Here is a 27,726-nt window from a genome sequence, read left to right as displayed (position 1 = left end):
TTTTGTATTCATTGTATCTAACAAACCTAGAAATAAACCTACTTAACTTGTCCCAGTGCTCAGCAACAACCTATCTTTATAAAGTTTCAGTCATGGAGCATCTTTTTGTTGTTTTTAAAAAGGTTTGTTTTTTTTCATTACTTGATGAGTTTTTTTATTAGAGCATATATAGTGCGATATAAAATAATAACTTCATAAAAGTGGGTCTGCCCTAATTCAATTTGAACATGTACTCACACTTCCTGAAATCCTGTTGTAAAAAGAAGGAAGAAAGAAAAAAGAGAAGTGAGGAAGAGAAACTTCAAGGATAAAGGTCAGCTGAGATCACGGTGGAGAGAGGAGTGGTGAAAGACCAGAGAAAAGAGGTAAAAAAACAAACATTTAATGTTTTTTGTGGAAAATATATTTTAAAACCCTAAATGAGCCGCAGGATTATATAAAAGTGTGAACTGTGCTGGTCAAAAAACTTGCTAGACGGAAGCCACTTCTTGAATTCATGAAATGATACAGATGACCTAAAGTTACATGGAATACGACAGAGAACATGCAGTTCTAACAGTTTGTTTTGTAATAGTGCTTTTGTTTACCTTTTGAATCTTTTGAGAACAGATCTTTGTGTGTGTTTACCATAAAAACTTTAGGGTAGTGGTGTTGGCACAGTCGGTAAAACTGGTACATAACTATGGAATAACCAAGCATGCAACATCCTGTATTGCGATGTGTGACGTAAAATGTTGCATTTCCTTTGTTCTAATCTCTCTTTACTTCATTTGCTGCAATAAAGTTTGTCTCTGGAGGGAGAGACTGAACGTCAAGTCAGGATGTTTGCTCTGATCTGGGCGACTTTCCTTTTTTGTGTGTGTGCTGAAACAGGTTTGAGTCTTCTTCTTTATATTCCTCTAATTCTGCTTTATTAGTGTTTTGTTTTATGCGGTTATGTGTGTGTGTGTGTGTGTGTGTGTGTGTGTGTGTGTGTGTGTGTGTGTGTGTGGAGAGTAAAAGTGTTTTTTTGACATGCAATCAAATTATAAGTATAAATTCATGTAACAGAATTTAGAGTTCACATAAATTAATAAGATCACTGTCACCTGACTTGTGCATTATACAACTATTCAGATGAACCAAATATTCTTTTCCTCTTTTTTTTACCTCCTCCTTTGTAATAACAGGCACATCACAACAATGCATTGGAGAATACTGCATCACACTTAGTGAGACACTAACAGCAGAGGCTGGACTCTGTGTTGTGATCCCGTGTTCTTTCACTACTGCTGTTGGATTTACACCCAAACATATAGTTTGGTACAAATGTGAAGCATATTCAAGCTGTATCTATGATCACGAAATAATATTTCACAGCAACAAAAACAATATCCGTGTTCAGTATGGCTTTGAAGGACGTGTGTCACTCTTAGAGCCTGATATAAGACAGAACAACTGCAGCATCATCATTAATGATCTCAAAGAGTCGGATTCTGGATTGTATCGGATCAGAGTTAATGGTGAACTGAATCGGAGAGAAGATGGATTTGCATCTATTCAAAAGACAACTGTCTCAGTTGAAGGTACAAACACTGCATCAAAAAAAGGATGTTGAGAATAAATATTGGTTTTTGTGCTACTTTATTTATTCATTTTTTGTCTCAAGTATAAAGTGATTTTGCACATTTATTTACCCCTGTGTGCTGTTAGAACGAAATACAACACTTTATGTTCCACATCTACCTGCTTAACATAATTTCCTATAATTTAAGCCAAAATATAAGTAGTTGATGAACTTCAGGCAGTTAACCAGATTATTCTTACGTTCTATGTTTCCACTAGGTCTTAGTCAGAAACCCAGAGTTAAGCTTCCCACACTGACAGAGGGACAGCAGGCCACACTGACCTGCACTGCTCCTGGTCTCTGCTCTGGATCTGTTCCTGAAATCACCTGGACATGGAGTGGAGCAGGAGGGACTGAATCTTACATTACAGGAAGCAGTACTTCTTTCAGGACTAAAACTCTAACTGCTTTCACACAAAGACACATTTCAACTCTGACTTTCAACTCCTCTGCTGAACACCACAACACCAATGTCACCTGTAAAATCCGCTTCACTGGAGAAAAAACTACGGAGGAGGGTTCAACTTTAAAAGTAAACTGTGAGTATTTTCACTATATAACTTTGTATGCTGAATTCTTTTGAAAGCAGTGTGCTCTCTTAGTCAGATGGTCTTACAGGAAAGAGAAAAAGAGAAGTTTTATTAATATGTCATTTTTATTTCTGTGTAACAGATGTTAAGGAAGTTAACATCACTGGGGGCACAAATGTGAAGGAGGGTGAAACTCTGAACCTGACCTGCAGTGTTGAAAGTTTTCCTCCATCTCTGATTATGTGGTCTAAACTTGGTTCTGATATAACCCTGCACAATGACACTGGATCAGCCACACTCTACATAATTAATGCTACAACTGAACATTCTGGACAGTACGTCTGTACAGCAAAACATATGAACAATATCCTGCAGGAAAACATCAATATAACAGTGATATGTAAGTAAATAACTTTGTGCTTTTAGACAGAGCTTTTTTTTTTTCACTTAGTCATCTGAAAATATGAGTTCAGAGAAATTAAACAACTGTAGTCAGACACTTTTAAATATGAAGCTGTCCCACATCTATGTAAAGAGCCATTGGAACCCATTTCTTATATTTTAAAATAATAGGCACATTGTGCTTTGGATATAATGCTTAGCATTGCTGTCATGAGCTTCCAGCATCTATCTTAATGTCTTTCTTCATTGCTTATAACTTCCTGTCACAGACAGCAACACTGACATCTGCTAATGGTGGATGGCTTTGTCTGTCCTAACACTTAACTGACCTTGCACATTAATAGAGTACAAATAATAGGTTAAACTGGCCATTATTTCTGAAGCCAACTAGCAAGGACAACAACATTTATTATAGTCGACAAACAGAGATTTGTCACCTAGCTCACCATCTGTGTACCTACTTCCCAGATGTTTTGTTAACATGGAGCCAAATATCCCAATCAACTCGTTGTATGTGTCAGGGCTTCAGGTTTTCTTTTTATTTACCACCAGGCTGTTTTGTTCAATGTTGGGCAAGTTACTTTGAAAAAGTAATTAATTATAGTTACTAGTTACTTCTTCAAAAAAGTAACTGAGTTACAATATTCTAAAAGTAATTAATTACTTGAAAAGTAACTATTGCATTACTTTAAAAAAAAACGTTCACCCTCTGGGGTCCAGGGTATAATTGGCCATTTTTAACTACTTTTGATTTTCCCTCCACATTTTACCTTTAAAAACGATTTACTTTGCCTTGTTTGGTATCTTCCTTTTCAGCACAACCTCACGTGTCTGAATTTACAGTCATGTTTTCATTTTTACATACTGTATTAACACAATTGATCTAAAATCAGACAAATAACATAAAATCAGAGTAGAAAAAGTTATATTTTTACTGTAACAACCACAAACATGTTTAATGAATCATATTTCATAACTTTAAATGCAAATATAAATTGTCAGTTTTAAAATCATATGCACAAGTTTTGCAAACAACAAAGTTATTTGCATCCATTTACCTTTTACCTTGATTTTTTAAATAACCATTTCAAACTATTTACAGAACAATCATCTGTTCTGCATTCAATAAGATGCCACACAAATTATTTGTGCCACTCCAAAAATAATTTCTGTCCACTATAAAGGAGAACATCACAGCCTGATACCTGCAGGTCTGACAGCAGCAGGTGTATCACTCCTGTTTCTACCTGGAGACAGCAATCGCCTCATTGTTCTGACACACAACACAAAACTATCCACAACACTACACACTAACTACACAAGAAAACACATTAACTACACACTCCAAACACGCTAAACGTCACAAATCTCTCACATCTCAAAACTCCCTCTCTCTCTTTTTCTGCTCTCTCTCTATCTCTCTCTCTCTCTATCACTCCTAAAACTTCCCCTGTTTTGTTTTTTGCTCATGAGCAGAATGTGCTTGCTAGCACTGTCCTTAGACAGTAAATGTGACGAAACTATTGAGGAAAAAAACACACGTATATATTGTTTATCATGACTCTGGTTTTACGTGGCCTATCAACACAGTTTAAAAACTGGTATATATCACCTTGTTGTTTTGTCTTTAAGTGGCCGTGTGATTGGCTTACCACGACTACTTTATTCTTCCTCAGTCAAACAGCAGCACTCATGCCATTGTTTTGCCCCCTTAGCTCCAGGTGTTGTGCTAGAAAGTGATCATGAATGCCATCCGCGGGAGCGCACGCAGCTGTTTAAAGCTGTAGTGCACAGATTACTTACATAGTCAGCTACTTCCGTGCAACTGAAATAAGGTGCGGTAAGCTGAACACAGCTTCAACTGTCTGTTTGTTGAAAAATAGTAACGGACCGCATTTTCTTGTTAGTAACTGTAATGGCGTTGTAATGATAGGAATAGTAATTAGTCAGATTACTCGTTACTGAAAAAAGTAACGCTGTTACTTGTAACGCCGTTGTTCCCATTACTGGTTTTCTTTTCTTTTAAAAAAAAAAAACTACAATAATTCTTTGTGCTTTTTTACCTCCTTAATAAACCAAAACTGTGCCACAGATAAAAGGAAACTCGAGATAACTGGGAATATAACTGTTAATGAGGGAAGCACAGACCTTCACAATGAAAATTACACTGACCTGCACAACACTGCATCAGCTACACTTGTCATCTAGAATGTGATAAGACTATTGTGGACTGTACATTTTTACATCTGTACAGCAAAACATTTGAAGACAAATTTGGCTTTACCAGTTTGAATGATTTTATGATGGTGGTTAGGATCACCATGGGGAACAACTAATCTATGTCTTACTTTTTCCCTATTTATTTCAATTAGATTCTTCCTTCTAAAAAAAACTACTGTAATGTGCCCCACAGATATAAGGACACCTCAAATCATTGGGAATACAATCATAAAGGAGGGAGATGTTCTGAATCTGACCTGCAGTGTTGAAAGTTTTCCTCCATCTCTGATTATGTGGTCTAAACTTGGTTCTGATATAACCCTTCACAATGACACTGGATCAGCCACACTCTACATAATTAATGGTACAACTGGACATTCTGGACAGTACGTCTGTACAGCAAAGCATATGAACAATACCCTGCAAGAAAACATCAACATAACAGTGATGTGTGAGTAAGCAATTTTATCCTTCAGACAGAGCTTTTTTCACTCAGGTAAATAAAAATATTGTATTCAGACACTTTTAAATATGTCAAGCTGCCTCAACATGTATGTATTAAAGAGCAATTGGAAACCATTTCTTATTATTTAAAATAACTTAACTGAAAGTTGTGGCACATTGTGCTCTGGGTGTAATTATTTATTTATTATTTATTATATCTATCTGTGTGTGTTTGGTGTGTATGTGTGTTTGCATGTGTTCTCTTCTGTCTTAGAGCAGCTCGTGTGAAACACTGTGGTTCTTACAGTACAGTTCTTCCCTGGATTGTTGCTGGTGTATCTCTCACTTTGAATGCCTTCTGCATAACCTACATATGGTTCCTCTGGTATGTTTCTCCACATGTATGTTTATGTTTTTGTTTGACTCTTTGAATGCAGTCAAGACTTTTAGACAATAATGAGGTTCTGTTTCTTCTCATCAAAGGAATTCAAGAAAAAAGGTGAACCTACATCAGGAGGAGAGAACCTACATGTCACTGCAAAAAGCAGATGTGTCACCAGATTATGATGTTCTTGCACAACATATAAACTGAAAAGTCAGGCGTCAGATTTCCAGTCACAAGTTTCAGAAAGCTGTGCTGTTGTAATGGCAGTCTGTTATTGTTTTGTTATTTTTTACATTGCATTGTAGGGAATGTTTTACATGTAATAAACTACACTTTTTATTTCAACTTATACATAGAGTCCATTAAAATTGTAAACAAAGGAGTCTGAAAGGCAGAACAACAGAAGACCACTAAGATTTATAGCACACAAAACGGATGCTGATTGGCTCAGAGAAGGCCGGCATGATCATCCAATGATGTCAGCACTGAGTTTGACAGCATGACAAGGTAGAAATTATGAAAAGAAAAGACTAGCAGCCAAACATCCAGAAAGTCAGGCAGAGGAATAATTACAGAGATGAATATATCACCTGGAAAATGACACAAAAAAAGTTTACAACTCTACCTTGAACTTTTCCTAAGAAATCATCCACAGGTACAAATTAGAGGCAACAATCTTTTTAAATCAGGGGTCTCAAACTTGAGCTGTGGGCCACTGCTGGCACTCATTGGATTACCACTTAATGTTTAAGTAATACAAAAAACCCAAACAAACAAACGAGAAAACACCTGCCAAACCTTTTGAAAATGTGGTGTTTTGTTTGCTTTTCTAAAAAAAAAAAAAAAAGTTTTATTTAAAAAACATGAACAACAACTAGCATGAAAGCCTGGGTACCACCGTGAGGTAGCTGACAACAGAGTGAAGGGCTGAGCTTGTCTTAAATGTCATTCTGCTGATTGCCATTGATGGATCACTGGCTGCAGAAGACCACTGAGAAAGGCTGCAGCAGATGGCCGCCCCTCCCTGAGCCTGGTTCTGCCGGAGGTTTCTTCCTGTTAAAATGAGTTTTTCCTTCCCACTGTCGCCAAAGTGCTTGCTCATAGGGGGTCATATGATTGTTTGGGGTTTTGTCTCTGCATGTATTATTGTAGGGTCTACTATACAATATAAAGTGCCTTGAGGCGACTGTTGTTGTGATTTGGCGCTGTATAAATAAAATTGAATTGAACTGAATTGCTGGGAGAAGCAGGTGAGAAAATAGGGCTACACCCTCATAGATGGGCACAGGAAAACACAGTGCCCAAGTCAAAAAACACCAGACACTCAGTTTTCTCTTGTTCCTTCCTTACCATTGCTAACTAACATATTCAGTGTATTGCCAAGCAAACACCTGCAAATCAATGTCAGAGTTTCACCTCTGATACTGCTGGATAAACAGAAACTCACTCAGGAACGAGGTCACACAGAGCTCTGGTTTACACTCACCGCGAGGGAAGCAGTTGTCTCCAACCCACTTCAACTTGCTTCCCCCTGCAGGTTGCTTTTATTGTTTACACACATGAATATTCATAAAGCTTGTTGCTGTGTTAACTAAGACAAATTACTATATATGTTTACAAAGTGTGTTGTGCAAGCGTGGTTATACGATGTGAGTGCAGCCCTACCAGGATGTTGTTGTTACCTTGTCCCGCCAGGTGGCTTCCTTCATTGAGTTGAGTCTGTTCTTCTCAAGGCAGATTTTTCTCATTATGAAGGTCGTGCACATACTCATATGCGTGGGTTACATAGGGAGCAAACAAAAGCATTCTAGCTTTTTAAATGACAACCTACAACACATTAACCCTAACATTTATAGTCTTCTATTCTTACTACAGCTCATCATTTGTCAGCACTTCTCTTTACTTTTCTGTCCTCATAATTGTGCTTATTTTCATTTATGTTGTGTTTGCCTGGTAAGTTTGTATGTTTATTACATATAACTGATGTGTAATTTCTCTTTAACACCCTTTAAATTGAAAAGCTAGATTAAAAATGAGCACATAAAAAGTATATCGTTAAAGCTGTTTTTATTATCTTAATGGGGGTTTTTGCACATTTGTCAACCTCTGTGGGCAGCTAGAAAAATTGCATTTCTTTACAATGTTGTGAAACCTGTTGAACTTTACAGCTTTTTTGGACAAGTGTCAGGCAGTTATTCCTTAAGATATGTGCAAAAACAGACTCACAGAGTCTCACATTTAGAAGGGGTTTCTTCAGGGGGCGTATGTGATGTTTGATTTGGCAGATCTTTACACCGGATACCCTTGCTGACATAACCCTAAAGGGATGTGTGTTTTCTCTTTCAAAGCAAACACTGCTCCTGAACAAATTGCTTGTAGTACAGGCTATTCTTTTGTAAAAAAAATAAAAAATAAAAAATAAAAAAATCTGTGTAATTCAAATACATCAAAATCATCAGATTTATGTGGTCACAGAGCAAGGTCATGATAAAAAAAATAATGCTGATGGGAAATCAGAAATGGAAACAGTAACAGGGACTAGATTACAGTTGCAGTATTTTGTTGTCCTTAAGGGCTCATCCTGCTTCAAGGTTCTGTAATTTTAAAGAAAGAGGGCCACTTGTATCGTTCGGCGATCGTGGCTCAAGAGTTGGGAGTTCGCCTTGCAATCGGAAGGTTGCCGGTTCGAGCCCCGGCTTGGACAGTCTCGGTCGTTGTGTCCTTGGGCAAGACACTTCACCCCTTGCCTACTGGTGGTGGTCAGAGGGCCCGGTGGCGCCAGTGTCCGGCAGCCTCGCATCTGTCAGTGCGCCGCAGGGTGGCTGTGGCTACAATGTAGCTTGCCATCACCAGTGGGTGGATGACTGGATATGTAAAGCGCTTTGAGGTCCTTAGGGACTAGTAAAGCGCTATATAAATACAGGCCATTTACCATTTGTATGTCAAAATTCATTTGCTCCTTTAATATGCACATAGCTGAAAGCAAGTTCATTGAAATTCAGTAAAAGAATTTTTGCATAATCTTCACAAAAGACAAACTTACTGAAAACAGATGAATTAGAAGAGGAATAAACAAGTAATGTTTAAAAGATTAAGGTCATTGTATATTAACCTGTGGACTGCTTAATACATGAACTGTGGCTCACATGTGTATGATTAAACTATAAGCTGTTAGAGAAGAAGTGCTGCAGCAATGTACATTTTTAAAAATCCATGTTTTTTTTAAATACATTACAGCTTTTTAACTTATTTTAGTTATCCGAAATCTAATAATGAACCAGCAAATGAGCAAAATGCGGACACCTAAAATCGCTTTAAGTATTCCCTTTACATAAACAACAACACATCTTTCTTTCTTTCTTTTTATATTAGAATAGAATTTTAGTAATGCAGATTTTTACAAAATGCTAACGTATTTTAATTGGCACAAAAAAAATTCTGTTCTTTGAAGGGAATATGATTGAGTCTGTGATGCAACAACCCTGCCAGGAGGAGAGTTTCTTCCTAAAACACAGACACTAGTATACATTAAGTAGACATTTAGTATTTGTTTGATCAAAAAATAGTAATGATGAGAAAACTTATTCTAGAGGCTTCTTAGTAAAGCTGAATTGTTGTCAACAAGTTGATACACAGATCCCTAATGTTGAAACATGAAAGAAGCAGCCATGTTGGTCAACTCATGGTAGTGCAAATCCATGCAATATTCATTTTATGTATAAACATTTCATAAAGTAGTGAAGGTAAGATTACAGATGAGGATGTCGCATTCAGTCATCATGACTTTAAGAAGAACATTTTGAAGGATTATTGTGATTCAAAGTTCAGTTCTTGTCCTTCTCAATTGGTCCACACTACCCTACAAGTATAGCACATTTAAAATACTTTTTAATGATATCTGCCCAGTTTAATTTATATTAACACATATTTATTGTGTAGTTCTCTTCACGACAACACAGACACAGGTTGGTTCTTTGAAACGGGCATTTATTACTTGGGCTTTCTCTCCTCCTTAGCTTCACCATCGCCAGTACGCAGTGAGAACTGGTCAAGAGTGAATAGTACAAACCAATTAACAACTTTACAGTACAAGTATTAAGTCCAAACACAAATAAAAACATTTCTCAAATGACAAATACCTTGTTGACTGCTTGTCCTGAAAAGACGTCTTTAAATCCTTGTGTTGCTTTTCTTTCAATAAACCTTTAGCTTACCCCACAGACGGACAGCATTTGGGCAGAACGTCCGTTCTGTCTTCCTCAATTTATTAGAAAATGCTCAACATTCAACTTGTTTAAGGCACAGGTTAAAAACTAGTTATGGACAAATCAAGTGTGTGATCATGTATAAGTTGTGTAGTTTTAATGTTTTATTTGGGAATAGAAAAGTCTCGTGTGCTCTCGTTAAGGGTGTTGTCACGAAAAACTAGCTCTTACACTTTACACATGTACATTTCAAATAAAGACATTTTTAACACTAAATATATATTCGTGAAATTATGTAACCCATTATAAATCATTCACACACATCATGAACTCTACACAGAACGTTCTTTAACAGCATTTGCATATTATAATATGTTCTTTTTCTTTCTCTGCATATTTATCATTGCTAAGTAATGCAAAAGTAATGTAGCAAGTAATATAACAAATTACTTTTTCTGACAAGTAGTTAACTAATGTGCTGCATTACTTTTAATAAATGTAACAAGCAATGTGCAATAAATTACTTTTTGAGTAACAACCCCAACATTGAAGACACAGTATAAGAGGATACTGGGGAACAACAAACTCACACACTATCAAACAGAAGCCAAAATTTAAAAAAAAAAAAAAAAAAAGCAACAGGAGCTAATCGACTAAGAAAGACCTGATACAAGTTGAAGATACAAATCTGCTTGAATATAAAGAACAACAGAATCAACTAGAAAATACACAATACTAAAAAACAAAATAACTATATACACTGTATATCTATCTGCACTGAACATATATATTTTAACTTTCACGTAGAGTCTTAAGCACATGGTGTATTAAGGTGGTACAGTAACAGGGCAGTTAATGTAAGGGGAGAGTTCTCCTGAATAGCTCACTCTCCAACTCCGGTAACTACACACTCAACATTTTTCATGCAGCACAGACAAAACAGTAACACTGTAGCAGAGATCTTGAACACGTCATGATAAAATATCATATGATATAATCACACACACACACACACACTGTAAACCTACAATAAAGTGTTTTTATATATGAGAATCACCATTTTATGCATGTAACCTATTGTATAAGATAAGATTGTGCCACTTGCTGTGTAAGATATAATAATTAGGATTAATGTGCGATGTTTGACCGTGTCATGACCTATTGTGATAAGAAAAAGCCAAAGGGTCCTGACTGGCCTCTGGACGATTCAGGACGAGTGGGAAAGTTACCCAGCAGCAGGGGGCGGGGATACTGGTCACTATATATTAGGGGACCAGATGACACCCCAGCACTTTCTTCCTGCTGCTTCTTTCTGTCCATCTCTGTGTTGCTCTGCTGTCTGTGCTTGAGGCTGTACTGCTTTGCTTGCTTTCTGCTATGTAATTCTCTTGCTAAATGTCTGTATGTATTTTTCCTGCTGTTCATGTGATTCAATGTATTAAACTCAGTTCCAAGAATTCTACTTTTTTCCAGAGCATCTTTTTGAGTGCTTGATTTTAATTGGATCTAAAAAAAAAAAAAGTTGAATCTCCACATCGTTGGTGGGATAAGGTTATCAGGATAGCTTCAAAATCTGCGACCACAGCGTGTCTGATTAGGTAGAGGATCAATAGGGCGCCCATAAAACAGGGGGACACTCCCATAGGGTTTAAAATCTGGGACTCTCCACCATTTGCTCTTAGAACTGGAAAGTCTTCTCGGATGAGAAGTGAAACGTCTTCAAAAAGCTAAAGAAGTCGAGACGCCTTTCTTTCCAAGCTCCTTAGACTAGAATGCCCTGGATGACTGAGAACCTTCACAGACAAAATAAACAGAAGGCAAATCAAAAGAAAACATAAACCCAAAACCATTAAAATAGTTATTGTTATGTAAGTATTGAAGACATAAACAATCACACTAGCAACCAAACCAAACCAATGAAACCAAAATCTAAGGAACATAACCAAACAGAGAGTATTTCATGAATTTAACATTCAAAAAATACTTCTGTCGATGTCCGAGACTCTCACATATCCTGCCTCTTTCTCTTTTTCTCTTGCACCTGTTTTTGTATTCATTGTATCTAACAAACCTAGAAATAAACCTACTTAACTTGTCCCAGTGCTCAGCAACAACCTATCTTTATAAAGTTTCAGTCATGGAGCATCTTTTTGTTGTTTTTAAAAAGGTTTGTTTTTTTTCATTACTTGATGAGTTTTTTTATTAGAGCATATATAGTGCGATATAAAATAATAACTTCATAAAAGTGGGTCTGCCCTAATTCAATTTGAACATGTACTCACACTTCCTGAAATCCTGTTGTAAAAAGAAGGAAGAAAGAAAAAAGAGAAGTGAGGAAGAGAAATTTCAAGGATAAAGGTCAGCTGAGATCACGGTGGAGAGAGGAGTGGTGAAAGACCAGAGAAAAGAGGTAAAAAAACAAACATTTAATGTTTTTTGTGGAAAATATATTTTAAAACCCTAAATGAGCCGCAGGATTATATAAAAGTGTGAACTGTGCTGGTCAAAAAACTTGCTAGACGGAAGCCACTTCTTGAATTCATGAAATGATACAGATGACCTAAAGTTACATGGAATACGACAGAGAACATGCAGTTCTAACAGTTTGTTTTGTAATAGTGCTTTTGTTTACCTTTTGAATCTTTTGAGAACAGATCTTTGTGTGTGTTTACCATAAAAACTTTAGGGTAGTGGTGTTGGCACAGTCGGTAAAACTGGTACATAACTATGGAATAACCAAGCATGCAACATCCTGTATTGCGATGTGTGACGTAAAATGTTGCATTTCCTTTGTTCTAATCTCTCTTTACTTCATTTGCTGCAATAAAGTTTGTCTCTGGAGGGAGAGACTGAACGTCAAGTCAGGATGTTTGCTCTGATCTGGGCGACTTTCCTTTTTTGTGTGTGTGCTGAAACAGGTTTGAGTCTTCTTCTTTATATTCCTCTAATTCTGCTTTATTAGTGTTTTGTTTTATGCGGTTATGTGTGTGTGTGTGTGTGTGTGTGTGTGTGTGTGTGTGTGTGTGTGTGTGTGTGTGGAGAGTAAAAGTGTTTTTTTGACATGCAATCAAATTATAAGTATAAATTCATGTAACAGAATTTAGAGTTCACATAAATTAATAAGATCACTGTCACCTGACTTGTGCATTATACAACTATTCAGATGAACCAAATATTCTTTTCCTCTTTTTTTTTACCTCCTCCTTTGTAATAACAGGCACATCACAACAATGCATTGGAGAATACTGCATCACACTTAGTGAGACACTAACAGCAGAGGCTGGACTCTGTGTTGTGATCCCGTGTTCTTTCACTACTGCTGTTGGATTTACACCCAAACATATAGTTTGGTACAAATGTGAAGCATATTCAAGCTGTATCTATGATCACGAAATAATATTTCACAGCAACAAAAACAATATCCGTGTTCAGTATGGCTTTGAAGGACGTGTGTCACTCTTAGAGCCTGATATAAGACAGAACAACTGCAGCATCATCATTAATGATCTCAAAGAGTCGGATTCTGGATTGTATCGGATCAGAGTTAATGGTGAACTGAATCGGAGAGAAGATGGATTTGCATCTATTCAAAAGACAACTGTCTCAGTTGAAGGTACAAACACTGCATCAAAAAAAGGATGTTGAGAATAAATATTGGTTTTTGTGCTACTTTATTTATTCATTTTTTGTCTCAAGTATAAAGTGATTTTGCACATTTATTTACCCCTGTGTGCTGTTAGAACGAAATACAACACTTTATGTTCCACATCTACCTGCTTAACATAATTTCCTATAATTTAAGCCAAAATATAAGTAGTTGATGAACTTCAGGCAGTTAACCAGATTATTCTTACGTTCTATGTTTCCACTAGGTCTTAGTCAGAAACCCAGAGTTAAGATTCCCACACTGACAGAGGGACAGCAGGCCACACTGACCTGTGTTGCTCCTGGTCTCTGCTCTGGATCTGTTCCTGAAATCACCTGGACATGGAGTGGAGCAGGAGGGACTGAATCTTACATTACAGGAAGCAGTACTTCTTTCAGGACTAAAACTCTAACTGCTTTCACACAAAGACACATTTCAACTCTGACTTTCAACTCCTCTGCTGAACACCACAACACCAATGTCACCTGTAAAATCCGCTTCGCTGGGGAAAAAATTACGGAGGCGGGTTCAACTTTAAAAGTAAACCGTGAGTATTTTTACTATATAACTTTGTATGCTGAATTCTTTTGAAAGCAGTGTGCTCTCTTGGTCAACTGGTCTTGCTGGAAAGAGAAAAAGAGAAGTTTCATTATTGTGTAATTTGTATTTTTGTGTAACAGATGTTAAGGAAGTTAACATCACTGGGGGCACAAACGTGAAGGAGGGTGAAACTCTGAACCTGATCTGCAGTGTTGAAAGTTTTCCTCCATCTCTGATTATGTGGTCTAAACTTGGTTCTGATATAACCCTGCACAATGACACTGGATCAGCCACACTCTCTATAATTAATGCTACAACTGAACATTCTGGACAGTACGTCTGTACAGCAAAACATATGAACAATATCCTGCAGGAAAACATCAATATAACAGTGATATGTAAGTAAATAACTTTGTGCTTTTAGACAGAGCTTTTTTTTTTCACTTAGTCATCTGAAAATATGAGTTCAGAGAAATTAAACAACTGTAGTCAGACACTTTTAAATATGAAGCTGTCCCACATCTATGTATTAAAGAGCCACTGGAACCCATTTCTTATATTTTAAAATAATAGGCACATTGTGCTTTGGATATAATGCTTAGCATTGCTGTCATGAGCTTCCAGCATCTATCTTAATGTCTTTCTTCATTGCTTATAACTTCCTGTCACAGACAGCAACACTGACATCTGCTAATGGTGGATGGCTTTGTCCTAACACTTAACTGACCTTGCACATTAATAGAGTACAAATAATAGGTTAAACTGGCCATTATTTCTGAAGCCAACTAGCAAGGACAACAACATTTATTATAGTCGACAAACAGAGATTTGTCACCTAGCTCACCGTCTGTGTACCTACTTCCCAGATGTTTTGTTAACATGGAGCCAAATATCCCAATCAACTCGTTGTATGTGTCAGGGTTTCAGGTTTTCTTTTTATTTACCACCAGGCTGTTTTGTTCAATGTTGGGCAAGTTACTTTGAAAAAGTAATTAATTATAGTTACTAGTTACTTCTTCAAAAAAGTAACTGAGTTACAATATTCTAAAAGTAATTAATTACTTGAAAAGTAACTATTGCATTACTTTAAAAAAAAAACATTTAACCCTCAGGGTCCAGGGTATAATTGGGCATTTTTAACTACTTTTGATTTTCCCTCCACATTTTACCTTTAAAAACGATTTACTTTGCCTTGTTTGGTATCTTCCTTTTCAGCACAACCTCACGTGTCTGAATTTACAGCCATGTTTTCATTTTTACATACTGTATAAACACAATTGATCTAAAATCAGACAAATAACATAAAATCAGAGTAGAAAAAGTTATATTTTTACTGTAACAACCACAAACATGTTTAATGAATCATATTTCATAACTTTAAATGCAAATATAAATTGTCAGTTTTAAAATCATATGCACAAGTTTTGCAAACAACAAAGTTATTTGCATCCATTTACCTTTTACCTTGATTTTTTAAATAACCATTTCAAACTATTTACAGAACAATCAGCTGTTCTGCATTCAATAAGATGCCACACAAATTATTTTGTGCCACTCCAAATATTTCTGTCCACTATAAAGGAGAACATCACAGCCTGATACCTGCAGGTCTGACAGCAGCAGGTGTATCACTCCTGTTTCTACCTGGAGACAGCAATCGCCTCATTGTTCTGACACACAACACAAAACTATCCACAACACTACACACTAACTACACAAGAAAACACATTAACTACACACTCCAAACACGCTAAACGTCACAAATCTCTCACATCTCAAAACTCCCTCTCTCTCTTTTTCTGCTCTCTCTCTTTCTATCTCTCTCTCTCTCTATCACTCCTAAAACTTCCCCTGTTTTGTTTTTTGCTCATGAGCAGAATGTGCTTGCTAGCACTGTCCTTAGACAGTAAATGTGACGAAACTATTGAGGAAAAAAAACACACGTATATATTGTTTATCATGACTCTGGTTTTACGTGGCCTATCAACACAGTTTAAAAACTGGTATATATCACCTTGTTGTTTTGTCTTTAAGTGGCCGTGTGATTGGCTTACCACGACTACTTAATTCTTCCTCAGTCAAACAGCAGCACTCATGCCATTGTTTTGCCCCCTTAGCTCCAGGTGTTGTGCTAGAAAGTGATCATGAATGCCATCCGCGGGAGCGCACGCAGCTGTTTAAAGCTGTAGTGCACAGATTACTTACATAGTCAGCTACTTCCGTGCAACTGAAATAAGGTGCGGTAAGCTGAACACAGCTTCAACTGTCTGTTTGTTGAAAAATAGTAACGGACCGCATTTTCTTGTTAGTAACTGTAACGGCGTTGTAATAATAGGAATAGTAATTAGTCAGATTACTCGTTACTGAAAAAAGTAACGCCGTTACTTGTAACGCCGTTGTTCCCATTACTGGTTTTCTTTTCTTTAAAAAAAAAAAAACTACAATAATTCTTTGTGCTTTTTTACCTCCTTAATAAACCAAAACTGTGCCACAGATAAAAGGAAACTCGAGATAACTGGGAATATAACTGTTAATGAGGGAAGCACAGACCTTCACAATGAAAATTACACTGACCTGCACAACACTGCATCAGCTACACTTGTCATTTAGAATGTGATAAGACTATTGTGGACTGTACATTTTTACATCTGTACAGCAAAACATTTGAAGACAAATTTGGCTTTACCAGTTTGAATGATTTTATGATGGTGGTTAGGATCACCATGGGGAACAACTAATCTATGTCTTACTTTTTCCCTATTTATTTCAATTAGATTCTTCCTTCTAAAAAAACTACTGTAATGTGCCCCACAGATATAAGGACACCTCAAATCATTGGGAATACAATCATAAAGGAGGGAGATGTTCTGAATCTGACCTGCAGTGTTGAAAGTTTTCCTCCATCTCTGATTATGTGGTCTAAACTTGGTTCTGATATAACCCTTCACAATGACACTGGATCAGCCACACTCTACATAATTAATGGTACAACTGGACATTCTGGACAGTACGTCTGTACAGCAAAGCATATGAACAATACCCTGCAAGAAAACATCAACATAACAGTGATGTGTGAGTAAGCAATTTTATCCTTCAGACAGAGCTTTTTTCACTCAGGTAAATAAAAATATTGTATTCAGACACTTTTAAATATGTCAAGCTGCCTCAACATGTATGTATTAAAGAGCAATTGGAAACCATTTCTTATTATTTAAAATAACTTAACTGAAAGTTGTGGCACATTGTGCTCTGGGTGTAATGCTTAGCATTGCTGTCAACAGTATCTGGCATCTATGTTAACGTCTATGTTCCTTGCTTACAACTTCCTGTCAAAGACAGCAACACTGACATTTGCTAGTGGTGGATGGCTTTGTCAGTCCTGACACTTAACTGACAGCACAGACCTTTACAATGAAACTGATTTGCACAATGACACTGGATCAGCTTGTCATCCCAAATGTGATAAGAATACACTGAACTGTATATCTATACATCTGTACAGCAAAATATCTGGAGACAAATTTGACTTTACCTTTTTGAAGAGTTTTATGATGGTTGTTACCACAGGGGACAACTAAGCTGATTATTATTTTTTCCCATTTTATTTCAATTATTTTCTTCATTCTGAAAAAAAACTACTGCAATGTGCTCCACAGATATAAGGACACCTCAAATCACTGGGAATACAATCATAAAGGAGGGAGATGTTCTGAATCTGACCTGCAGTGTTGAAAGTTTTCCTCCAGCCCTTATCATGTGGAGAGACCTTAGCTCTAAAACAAACAGCAAAGATACTGGAGCTTACACTGACCTGCAAAATGACAGTGGCTCAGCTACACTTGTCATCCAGAATGTCACAGCAGAAGATTCGGGATATTACACCTGCACAGCAACACGTCCAGACACAACTGTAACATCATCTGTCAGTGTGATTGTGTCTTGTAAGTAGATAGTACAGTTGTTTGATGTGAAGTTCATATTTACACTTAAAATCATACCTCACCTTGTTTATATTTCTGGTCATGTGTTTTCAGGGTTTTCAAAGATCCAGGATGTCTCTGAATGTGTGCTTCAAGCAGAGGTTTTGACCTGTGTGTGTATCAGTGAAGGGTTTCCTTTACCTACCATCAAATGGCCGCTCCTTGGAAACCACAAAGAGTACGCTATCAAAACGACTGTGTCAAATCACACAGTCAACAGCACTGTCAGTCTAAAGGTAAAAAACTATGGCAACAGCACTGTTGAATGTGTGAGCAACAATGAAAAGGGAGAAGCAAAAAAAAATCTAATGATCCGAAGTGTCTCTGATACAGTGGGTATGTATTCTAATTTTCATAAGTGAGACCTTTGCATTTATAAAAACATTAGAAAATCAATTAATTGGACTGTATATAATTGAAAGCATCTTTGAAATTACCTTTTTCATGTTGTTCCATTTGAGTAAAGCTGACTCATCGGTTTTGAACGTGGGATATTTAGAAATCATCATTGCCTTTTTGATTGGAGTAGTTCTTTCTGCAGTTGTTTGCTGTTTGATTAAAAAATGTTCAAGGTACGACACTTGTTTTTATTATATTTTCGTTTTTTTTTTTAAATAGATGTATTTACACTTGACTTTAATAATGTAAAACCCTTTTATTCAGAAAAAAAACAAAGAATTCTGGAAATTTGGATGAGACTTTGGAGATGGTAACAAGTCAAGACGATCCACAGGTATTTATGTTCATTTAGCTTCTTTTTTTTTATTTATTTTTTTTTTTACATAATTATAAAGTATTTAATTGTGCACAAATATTCTCATTACTGAAATATACATATTTAGTCTTTTGGTTTTCTATATAGTTTTAACGTACTAAAAGATCTGCAAGGATAAACAAGTACTGGAGGTAGGTTACTGTGTATTCATGATGCCTTTGAACTACGTCCAACCTCTATCAGTCTAATTCATCAGCATTTGCTTAAGGAAAATATATGCAATAAAAGAGGACAGAGAAAAAGAAAACTCATCTTTTTTTTTAGATAGATATAATTTATTTCCAACATGCAAATATAATCAAATTATATTTGATTATATTTGCTTCAAAGTTTTGCAATTTTAAAAAATAGGGACAGATCAGTACCAAAAATTAATTGGTTCTTTACCCAAAAAATTTACCCAAAAGGGTAAGTTTTGCATAATCCTCCTAAATCACTGAAAACAGATAAATCAACATAATCCCAGTTATTCTCATTAAGATTATTTCATGAAAACACTGTGGACTATAACATAGGAAAGCTGAACCACATATAGGTCCATAATTTGTTGGATAAAGACAGAATTTCTGTAGTTTTGCCTCTGTACACAGCCACATCAGATTTTTAATCAAACAATCAATGTAATAGACTTTCATCTTTAATTAGGAGTTTTACCAAAAAAAATGCATAAATTGAAGTTTCTGTTAGATAGTATGTCTTATAGTACAGTCAGCACCATGATTTATGTCTTTCTTGCTGCTATTTCAAACACCACAACTTAAACTTAATGGAAAAATGTAAGGAATGTGTAAGCATTGTGAAAAAGTAATTTAGGTTTGAATCAACCTGATTTTCAACCCACAGAAGAAAGAACTGCATGACATGATTTTGACATTAGTATTGCAGTATTGCAGATTACCCAGATAGACACAATCTAATGTGCAATACTGGGTTTTTGGAGGCTGGTAATTGACTTGTATCATTTACGTTGTACCTAGCACATATATGATGGTCAGGAAACACAAGACAATCAGTCCAACCCACAAGAAGAAGTTGAAGATGAAAGTGTGGCAGCAGAGAAAGACGTGCCTGAAATCAGCGGTGCTCCGCAAGAAGTGGAGTATGCAGACATTGATTTTTCCCTATTGAAAAGAAACAGCAAGTCAGAGAGAAAGCAAGAAAGCACAAAGACGGAGTATGCTGAAATTAAGAAAGCAATAAAAGACAAACAGGAAGATAAAATGGTGAAGGGCGAGGAGGAGGAGATGATGACAGAGATGGACCTGAAACAGTCTGAACTAGAAAAGGAGAAAGAGGAAGACGAGCCAGTGTACTCCACTGTGAATGATGTAATCGACAAAATTTGAGTTTCATTGTGGGTTTCCCTCGGATGAATGTTCTTTGATCTGGTGGTTTTGTGTATGAATAATTCCACTTTGAACCATTTTTCTCACACTGTCATCTCCACACCTCTGCGTCTTAAAGTTGCGTCTCTGCAAAATAAGAACTGGAACTTGGACATAATTTCCTAATCCCTCTGTTATTTTGCTGTCATGTTTTTGGTTTAATAACTTTTTCAGGTAACATTTTAAATGTTTTATTATGCAAGGGTAAGTGTGCTTCTTTGGACTGAACACATTTGCCTAACATGTAAAAGGTCCCCAGTCAGGACCAAGAGAAGACAGCAGGCACAAACCAAGCCTCAGGGCATCACAGCTAGTGTACTCCTAGTTTACATCCCAGTCCCCATTAAATAGGAGTGTTATGCCTCAAAGATCATCAGGCATAAAATCTGAGCCAAATCCTATCAGGTGTGGCAATACTAACGTACCTAGATTGTTTAAGGATAAATACTTGCTTGAAACGTCCAACAGGTGAGCACTTTTTAATGGCCAATATTGTTCTCATTCTGGGAAAATGTTACTCAACAAATTCTTCCCGAGATGGTTTTCTCTCTGGACATTCTGTCATAGCTTAATGAGATTAATAATTTTGAGTATAAAACATGTCTACTGTAGGTTAAATGCCCTCTGCACATTTGTTACACTCACCAGCAGAGGGCAGAGTAAACCCTTAAGTCAGACTGTATCTTGTGGTCTGTCATGAGACTGTGAACCTGGTGCTTCTGCACTGACAGCTTGTATATTTTGCCTGGTCCTGCTTGGTGAGGTAAAAAAAAAAAAAAAAAAAAGTTAGATTTTCTACACCTCTGTTTCTCTATTTAAATTGTGTAAAACAAGCACATTGTAAACTGTTAAAACTGGTCCATATTTTACTCACCTGTTTCATATCCTTTGTATTTTTTCTGTGTGTCATTGTGTGGTGTAAATGTCTTCAACTTTTTTAATTTAAATAATTAATATCTAATTGAATTAGTAAATAATTAGTAAGCATGCACAAATCACACTTTGTATTTGTTTTTTGATTCCTTATGTTAAATTATGCTGGACTAATTCCTGATAGTGTCTGCACAACACTCCACCAAGGACCAACTGTCCAACTGTCACTGTGATCCACTGGTCTAAGCAAAAGTAGTAAAGACACAAATACCATTGCAAATTCTAATACTACAAAGTATTGCAATCATATTGCCTGCTGACTGTGGGTTAGTGGTAGTGATGGGCAAAGCGAGGCTTTGCGGAACTTTGACGCATTTATGCAGGACTTGTATCACGGATTAAAAATAATCTGACACCCGTCTCCACAGTGACACACCTTCACCCACTCTTTTGCTAATCGTCACATTTTGATAAAAGCTATCTGTGGCACAGACAAGCACTGCACACACACACACACACAAAACGGCGCATACTCATTATTACCACATGTTTGGGTGGATGGGTTTTTTTCCGTTCCGTTCATTCACAGTAGCAATACTCCTGCACATGGGAGCTAGAGCTGAAAATTTGTGCCTGTTTAAGTTTTCTCCTTGAAAGCAGAGGCAGTTTCTCTTGAGATCATTTAATAATTTTTCAGCACAATGCATTACTCTCTCTTTCTCTGCTTGTGGAAGTCATTGGAGTCAGCAGGGGAGCTGGTCCCAGGTAGGGACTACTTGCGTGACCCCACCCCAGGGAAAAGGGTAACATCTCCTGGGTCTAGGAGCCGATTGTCTCTCCGGGGTTGAGGGTATCTGGACCTGGGGTGTAGAGTATGTTTGGGGAGTGTGAGTGTGTGTAAGGTGTCGATTTCTGTTTGTCTCCACGTTGGGTGAGTGTTGAGTATTTGTATATGTGTTCATGAGGGTGGGAATGCATGTTTGTGTCTGTGTGTGCCTGTTTGTCGGTGTCTATATCTATGTCTTAATCCTGTGGTAAATCATGTTGCTTCATTTTTTAATTTTTAATTTATTTATTTTTTAGTGGAAATTAAGTCCTGTTTGATTATGGAATGATATGAGGCCTGAGTGAGGCAGGAAGATATTTGTGGAAGTTTAGTCATACTTAGAGATGTCAGCAAATGACCACCAGATATTAGAGCAAGAAGATGAAAGTTCAGGCAAAGGAAAAAGCAGCTTTTGATGAGTCTGAGAAGTCCATTATGGATAAAAGGAATTGTGTAAGCTAGTTCTCTGAAGTTCTGGGATTTGGTTTGTAAAGCCCATACAGGACACCGGCCTGTGAAGGGAATCTTTTCATGGCAGCTTTGTTGAAATCTATTTAGGAGAGCTCTCACTTTCCAGAGGGCTTTATTATTTCCCCCCTTATCACAGACGTCAAGATCATTTGTTACTTTGACAGGCTGCCAAATGCTGAAGAATCTGTCTCAACCTATTGACCTGTTATAACCAGGAACCATTGTTGCTTGTTTTATGTTTGAGATCAGAGGTCCACTTATTTGATGGCCGTGGGCCGCATTTCCTGTTTTCCTGTTTTATAAAATGAATGAATAAATAAATAAAATTTCAGGTCATTTGAAGACTGGCATTAATGCTACTTTCACTTCTGGTTTGTGTGCTCTGATATTTTTTTTTCTAAAACCTGGTTGCCTGTTTTCTGTGTGGTGTAATCAGACGACTACATGTTGGTGGTTGTGGGCAGCGGTGTCCTCTTTTCATTTTTCAACTAAACAAATCAATAAAAAAACAACCCGATTTCAGTATGTTGAAATTGAATTAATAAAGACAGGAGAAGTAGAATTTAATGTACTTTAGCATATATATATTGTGTGTGTGTGTGTGTGTGTGTGTGTGTGTGTGTGTGTGTGTGTGTGTGTGTGTGTGTGTGTGTGTGTGTGTGTGTAAATTCAACTGAAAAATTGTTTATGTCTTCTAAATATTGTAATGCCCAAAGGTTTCAGAGCCTATTAAACAACAACGTGAAGTATGGACGATGGCTGAAAATGTGAGGTAAATGAGTGAATGTTTTGTTTTGGAAGAGGTAAAATAACTGTACATTTATGAGATCCCAATAAATGAAAATTAAGACTCTTTTTGAAAAGAAAGCCCATGTGGTACAAATGTGACCTCGATAGAAAAAGAAATGGTGTTTGACGTAGTGTTCTCAGACTCATGTCTCTGACAGAGAAGAAAAATTAGTTGCTTGGTATTAAGAGGAAATAGGGCGACGTTAATAAAGTTATTGATACTCCAACATCTCGAATTAAAGTTTCACACAATGACATAATGTGATGTGAGAAGAAGTTTTAGCTCTGCATCTAGTACCAAACCAAGAAAAAATAATCTCCAACAGAGTACAAAAAAAAACCTTCCTGGGAATGTGTTGAAGTGCAAAGAGAGGTAACAAAAGAGGAGGAGCCCTTCCCAGGAGGGTGGCACGGATGCCCCTCCGGTGGTCCTCCTTGGGCTCTCGCACTCTGGGGCCTCTGGATGTCTGGGGCCTGGATCTCCTCCATGCCTGCTTCATGCCCTGGGGTACAGGGCTATGGCTCTCTACATCCTCTTGCAGACCATTACATGTGGAAACCATTTGAATACAAGCGCGCTGATCCACACAGGTGTGCACACAGGTGTTCACTGCTCGTAGACTTAAATTACACCTTTCTTGGCTGCTACTTCAAAGCACATTGTGCGCTGTCTGTCCTGCGTGCTGCACAACAACATTGAATTTTTAGTATTTACTGCTGTTTACACTTAGCTAGATTAATGCGATGGTGTTGTGTTTAGTATGTTGCTTTGTTTTTTTTTTGCTTGTTTTCTCTTCTTTCTCTCTCAACAGGTGATCCAGGAGATTTTTTTTTCCCCCTTTCTCACTGTCCCTCTCCCCTTCTGTTTTTCTTTTCCTTCCTCTTTCTTTCTCCCTTTCCTATCCCTCACTCATGTCTGTCCCATCTGTAACAACTGAAAATAAAATAAAATAAATAATAAAAACAAAGGTCGATCAAATGGACCAATACGGCAATGCCACGATGATCCATTTGGCAAAATAAATCCATTAGGTATCCTTGTTGGTCTTCAGACAACAGTTCTGACGGCTAAAGAACCTAATGGGACAGGCAAAAAAATAAATAAATAAAAATAAAAAAAAAAAATAAAATGTGTCCTTAAACCAACACAGCTGATTTAAATGGCTAAATTAGCTCCTTAACATGTCCCGAAGTTCTCCAGAGGCCTGGTAATGAACTAATCATGTGATTCAGGTGTGTTGACCCAAGGTGAGATGTAAAACCTGCAGGACACCGGCCCTCGAGGCCTGGAATTGCCCACCCCTGTCCTAGGACCTGGCGTCCACATATGTGGACATCACATTTTGGGTTATTTAGACCAAAATACTAAATCTTGCTCAATAAGGGCCTGATATCCACTTATGAGGACATTATACTGCAACTGTTCTATCGAAATTTCAAATGAATATCCTCATACATGGCTCTCATTTTTCTCAGAAACAAAAATTTGATTAAAAAAAAAAATCTGGTAATTCTTTGTTTTTATATTCATCAGGTCCCAATCAGCCCAAATATCAAAGAGATATTAAAAAATGCATGCCATGGAAGAGTTTGGGTCTTAGGAGTTTAAATCATTACCACACAAAAAATGTTTTTTGTGAAAAAGATGCAGATTAAACACAAAGGAAAGACCCTCTTTTCTCTTTTTGAACAGTTCTAATAAAAAACTATGTACTAACGTAAAACACAAATGGTAACTGTTGAATCTGCTTTTTGTCAGGTATGAACTGATGTCTTAGTATACCTCGGTGGGGAGAGAGCTTATATTTGTCACAGAAAATCTTGTACTTAATACGACCACTTTTATTCCAAATCTCAGGGGCCTCTTACATGCTGTGCTAGAATCCCATCTAGGGAACCCTAAATCAGATTCTGACTTGTTTAAGTCATCATTCATTTGTTTGTTCATTTTTCTAGCACTTTTTTTTTAGATCTTCAGGAACTAAAAATCAGTGGAAGTACATTTGTGAAGAAGGGTGCTTCCCTTAATCTTAACTTGCAGTGCTGGCAGTTTCACTGCATCTTCTATCAACTGGATTAAATCTGACACCAACAAAGACTTGAACAGAAAAATTGAAAGTAAAACCACAAAAGGCAATGGGTCAGCCTCTCTTACCATTTCTAATATGACACCAGAACTTTCTGGACAGTACAAGTGTATAGCAACAAAAAAGAACAAAATCATTATGAAAACCATTCATGTAAAATGTGAGTACATTTTTTCATATTTATTAATAATGAATAAAATCCTGTCTTCCTTACTCTTACACATATGGAGGAAATTTCTGTTCATGTGAGTTTACTGTGGATTTGACCTAATGTTGAGATTCATTTTCAGTATTTGCAGCTGGTCCAAGAATTTTGAATAGCTCTGGGTGTGAGGTTCAATCAGAGGTTCTGTGCTGTATGTGCAACAGTGAGGAGTTGGCCATTTTATGGTGGCCACATTTGAAAAGCCACACTGAGTATGTAACAACCAACGTGTCAATGCTAGATTTATGCTAGTTCTAACATTAATCAATTAACCTGAATTTTCGTACATATCTTGTAATATATCCCAGTATCCAGTTTTGCCTTTACTATTATTAGCACCATTGTTACAAGCTTATCTTTATTTGCTCAATTTTTTCATAAAGTTTTAACTCATCTTATATAAAAACTTATAAAGGCAAGTTAGTAATTGTTAATAAATTGTGATTCCTAACTAATCAGGACAATATACATAAATAAAGCATTTTTTAAAATTACATGTAAGAATTAATAAATTTTTTGTCTTTGAGGAACCAAAGTTATCACAGAAAACACCCAAATTATGTGAACTTCTGGGCTTTGGTGGGGTCTTCAGTAATTTTCATTTCTATTAATTAATTTCATTCCAGAAAAAAACAGACGAGCTCTGAAAACTGAAGACCTGGATATGGTGACCATTGAAGCTGTTCCATTGGTAATGTAAATTCATAGTTGGACAATATCTGAATATTACACTAGTATTGCATTAATTAACTTCTCGGTAAACTATAGGGAACATTAAATTCCAAGAAAAACGTAATACGCTAAAATTAAGACAAAGAAGGGAAAATGATGGTCGACTGCTGTCATAGTGTTGTCTAATATGCAAATCTTAGTGTGCAGGTACCTTTCCGTGATTGGTGGATACAGAGGATGGACCATACTGATTGGCTAACTAGCTGGAAATGACTTATATGTTAATGCAACCATGGACTGCTATTCATTCCTCCTCAGCTCATCCCAACCAGCAGACCTTTGCAAACAAGTTTTTTAGGGGTGGCCTTTTTTGTTTGATTATAGTTTTCTCCTGTTTTTCTTAGTCACCAGCTCCTTTTTAGTGTCAAATTACCCAACAAACTAACACATTATAAATAAATCATTATCAAACTGTACCAATTGTGTGATGTAAGTGGGGTCATTCTCTGCGACCTGCTGGAGCGGGGGGGCTAGGAGGAGTTGGCCGTCCGACTGCGGTCTGGGGTGTGGGGCCTCCCTGCTGCTACGGAGTCGGGGCGGTCTGCCTCTCCCCACCGCAGGGAAAAGGGTAACACCACCTGGGTCTGGGTGCAGTTCCCCCCTCCAGGGGCAAGGGTACCTAGACCCGGTTCGTAGAGTACGCTTGGGGAGTGTGATCGTGTGTACAGCGTCTCTTTATGTCTGTCTCCACGTTGGTTGAGTGTGGAGTAAGTGCATATGAGAGCATGAGGGTGGGAATGGATGTTTGTGTCTGTGTGTGCCTGTATGTCTGTGTCTATATGTCAGGTTGGGTATCAGACACCACCTCTCTGGGGACATCTCAGGCCCTCCAAGGTTTGGAGGCCTATCTCCCCCCACCACCACTTCCCCTGCCAGTGGCGGACTCCCTCAGGTGTCGGTGCGTTGGTGGTTCTTTGTGTCTGGGGGTGGGCGTCCGGGTACACACCGGCTCACTCCTTGGCGGCCGCTTATCGGGGCCTGGAGCCTGGGGCTTGCTGGGGCCACTTCGGAGGTGGGGTGCCCCCGGCCTCTCGGCCTGGGGCTCGGTCACTCAGGCACAGCTGGCTGCCGGCGGAGCTCACGGGCACGTCACTGCAACCCCCCTGGCTTCTGCTCCGCGGCTGCTGAGTGAGCCCTCATCTGGGACTTTCCTCAGCTCTTACTGGGACAGTGGCGCGGCTGCCCCTCTGTTGGTCTTCCTTGGTCTCTTGTGTTCTGGGGGCCTCTGGATGTCTGGAGTTTTGATCTCCTCCATACCTGCTTCATACCCTGGAGGACGGGGCTGTGGCTCCCCCACACCCTCTAGCAGATCGTTACATGGAGAAACCTTTGGAATGCAAGCATGCTGATCCACACAGGTATGCACACAGGTGTACACACGGGTATTCACAGACGCGGACTACAGCTTTCTTGGCTGCTGCCTCAAAGCACATTGTGCGCTGTCTATCTTGCGTGCTGCACAATATCGTTTATTATTTAGTATCTACTGATATCTACTGCTAGCTAGTTTATTGTGATGGTGCTGTTTTTTTATTATGTTGCTCTTTGTTGTTTGCTTTCTCTTCTGTTTTTTTTCTCCATACAGGTGACCCAGGTGTTTTGTTTGTTTGTTGTTGTTTTTTTTG

The 27,726-nt window shown here is 37.6% G+C and overlaps 2 protein-coding genes across 2 annotated transcripts; both read left to right on the top strand.

Moving 5' to 3' along the window:
- The first annotated feature begins 218 nt into the window (after positions 1-218).
- Positions 219-5,932, top strand: LOC146699057 (sialic acid-binding Ig-like lectin 14). Its single transcript, XM_085472001.1, has 7 exons — positions 219-365; positions 785-873; positions 1,170-1,565; positions 1,825-2,145; positions 2,279-2,536; positions 5,479-5,587; positions 5,686-5,932. The coding sequence occupies exons 2-7, from the start codon at positions 822-824 to the stop codon at positions 5,792-5,794; spliced, it is 1,245 nt and encodes a 414-aa protein (XP_085328127.1). The 5' UTR covers positions 219-365; positions 785-821; the 3' UTR covers positions 5,795-5,932.
- Positions 5,933-12,139: 6,207 nt separating this feature from the next.
- Positions 12,140-20,211, top strand: LOC146699056 (sialic acid-binding Ig-like lectin 10). The gene is made up of 11 exons (XM_085472000.1): positions 12,140-12,202; positions 12,622-12,710; positions 13,010-13,405; positions 13,665-13,985; positions 14,119-14,376; positions 16,793-17,050; positions 17,635-17,919; positions 18,013-18,294; positions 18,425-18,530; positions 18,622-18,691; positions 19,711-20,211. The coding sequence occupies exons 2-11, from the start codon at positions 12,659-12,661 to the stop codon at positions 20,077-20,079; spliced, it is 2,397 nt and encodes a 798-aa protein (XP_085328126.1). The 5' UTR covers positions 12,140-12,202; positions 12,622-12,658; the 3' UTR covers positions 20,080-20,211.
- The last annotated feature ends 7,515 nt before the right edge of the window (positions 20,212-27,726 follow it).

The sequence above is a fragment of the Copadichromis virginalis genome, linkage group LG11 (assembly GCF_057382275.1).
Source record: "Copadichromis virginalis isolate Kocher_CV1m ecotype Utaka linkage group LG11, C_Virginalis_male_GT1.1, whole genome shotgun sequence".
NCBI lineage: Eukaryota > Metazoa > Chordata > Actinopteri > Cichliformes > Cichlidae > Copadichromis > Copadichromis virginalis.
This window is presented reverse-complemented; position numbering and strand designations above follow the sequence as displayed.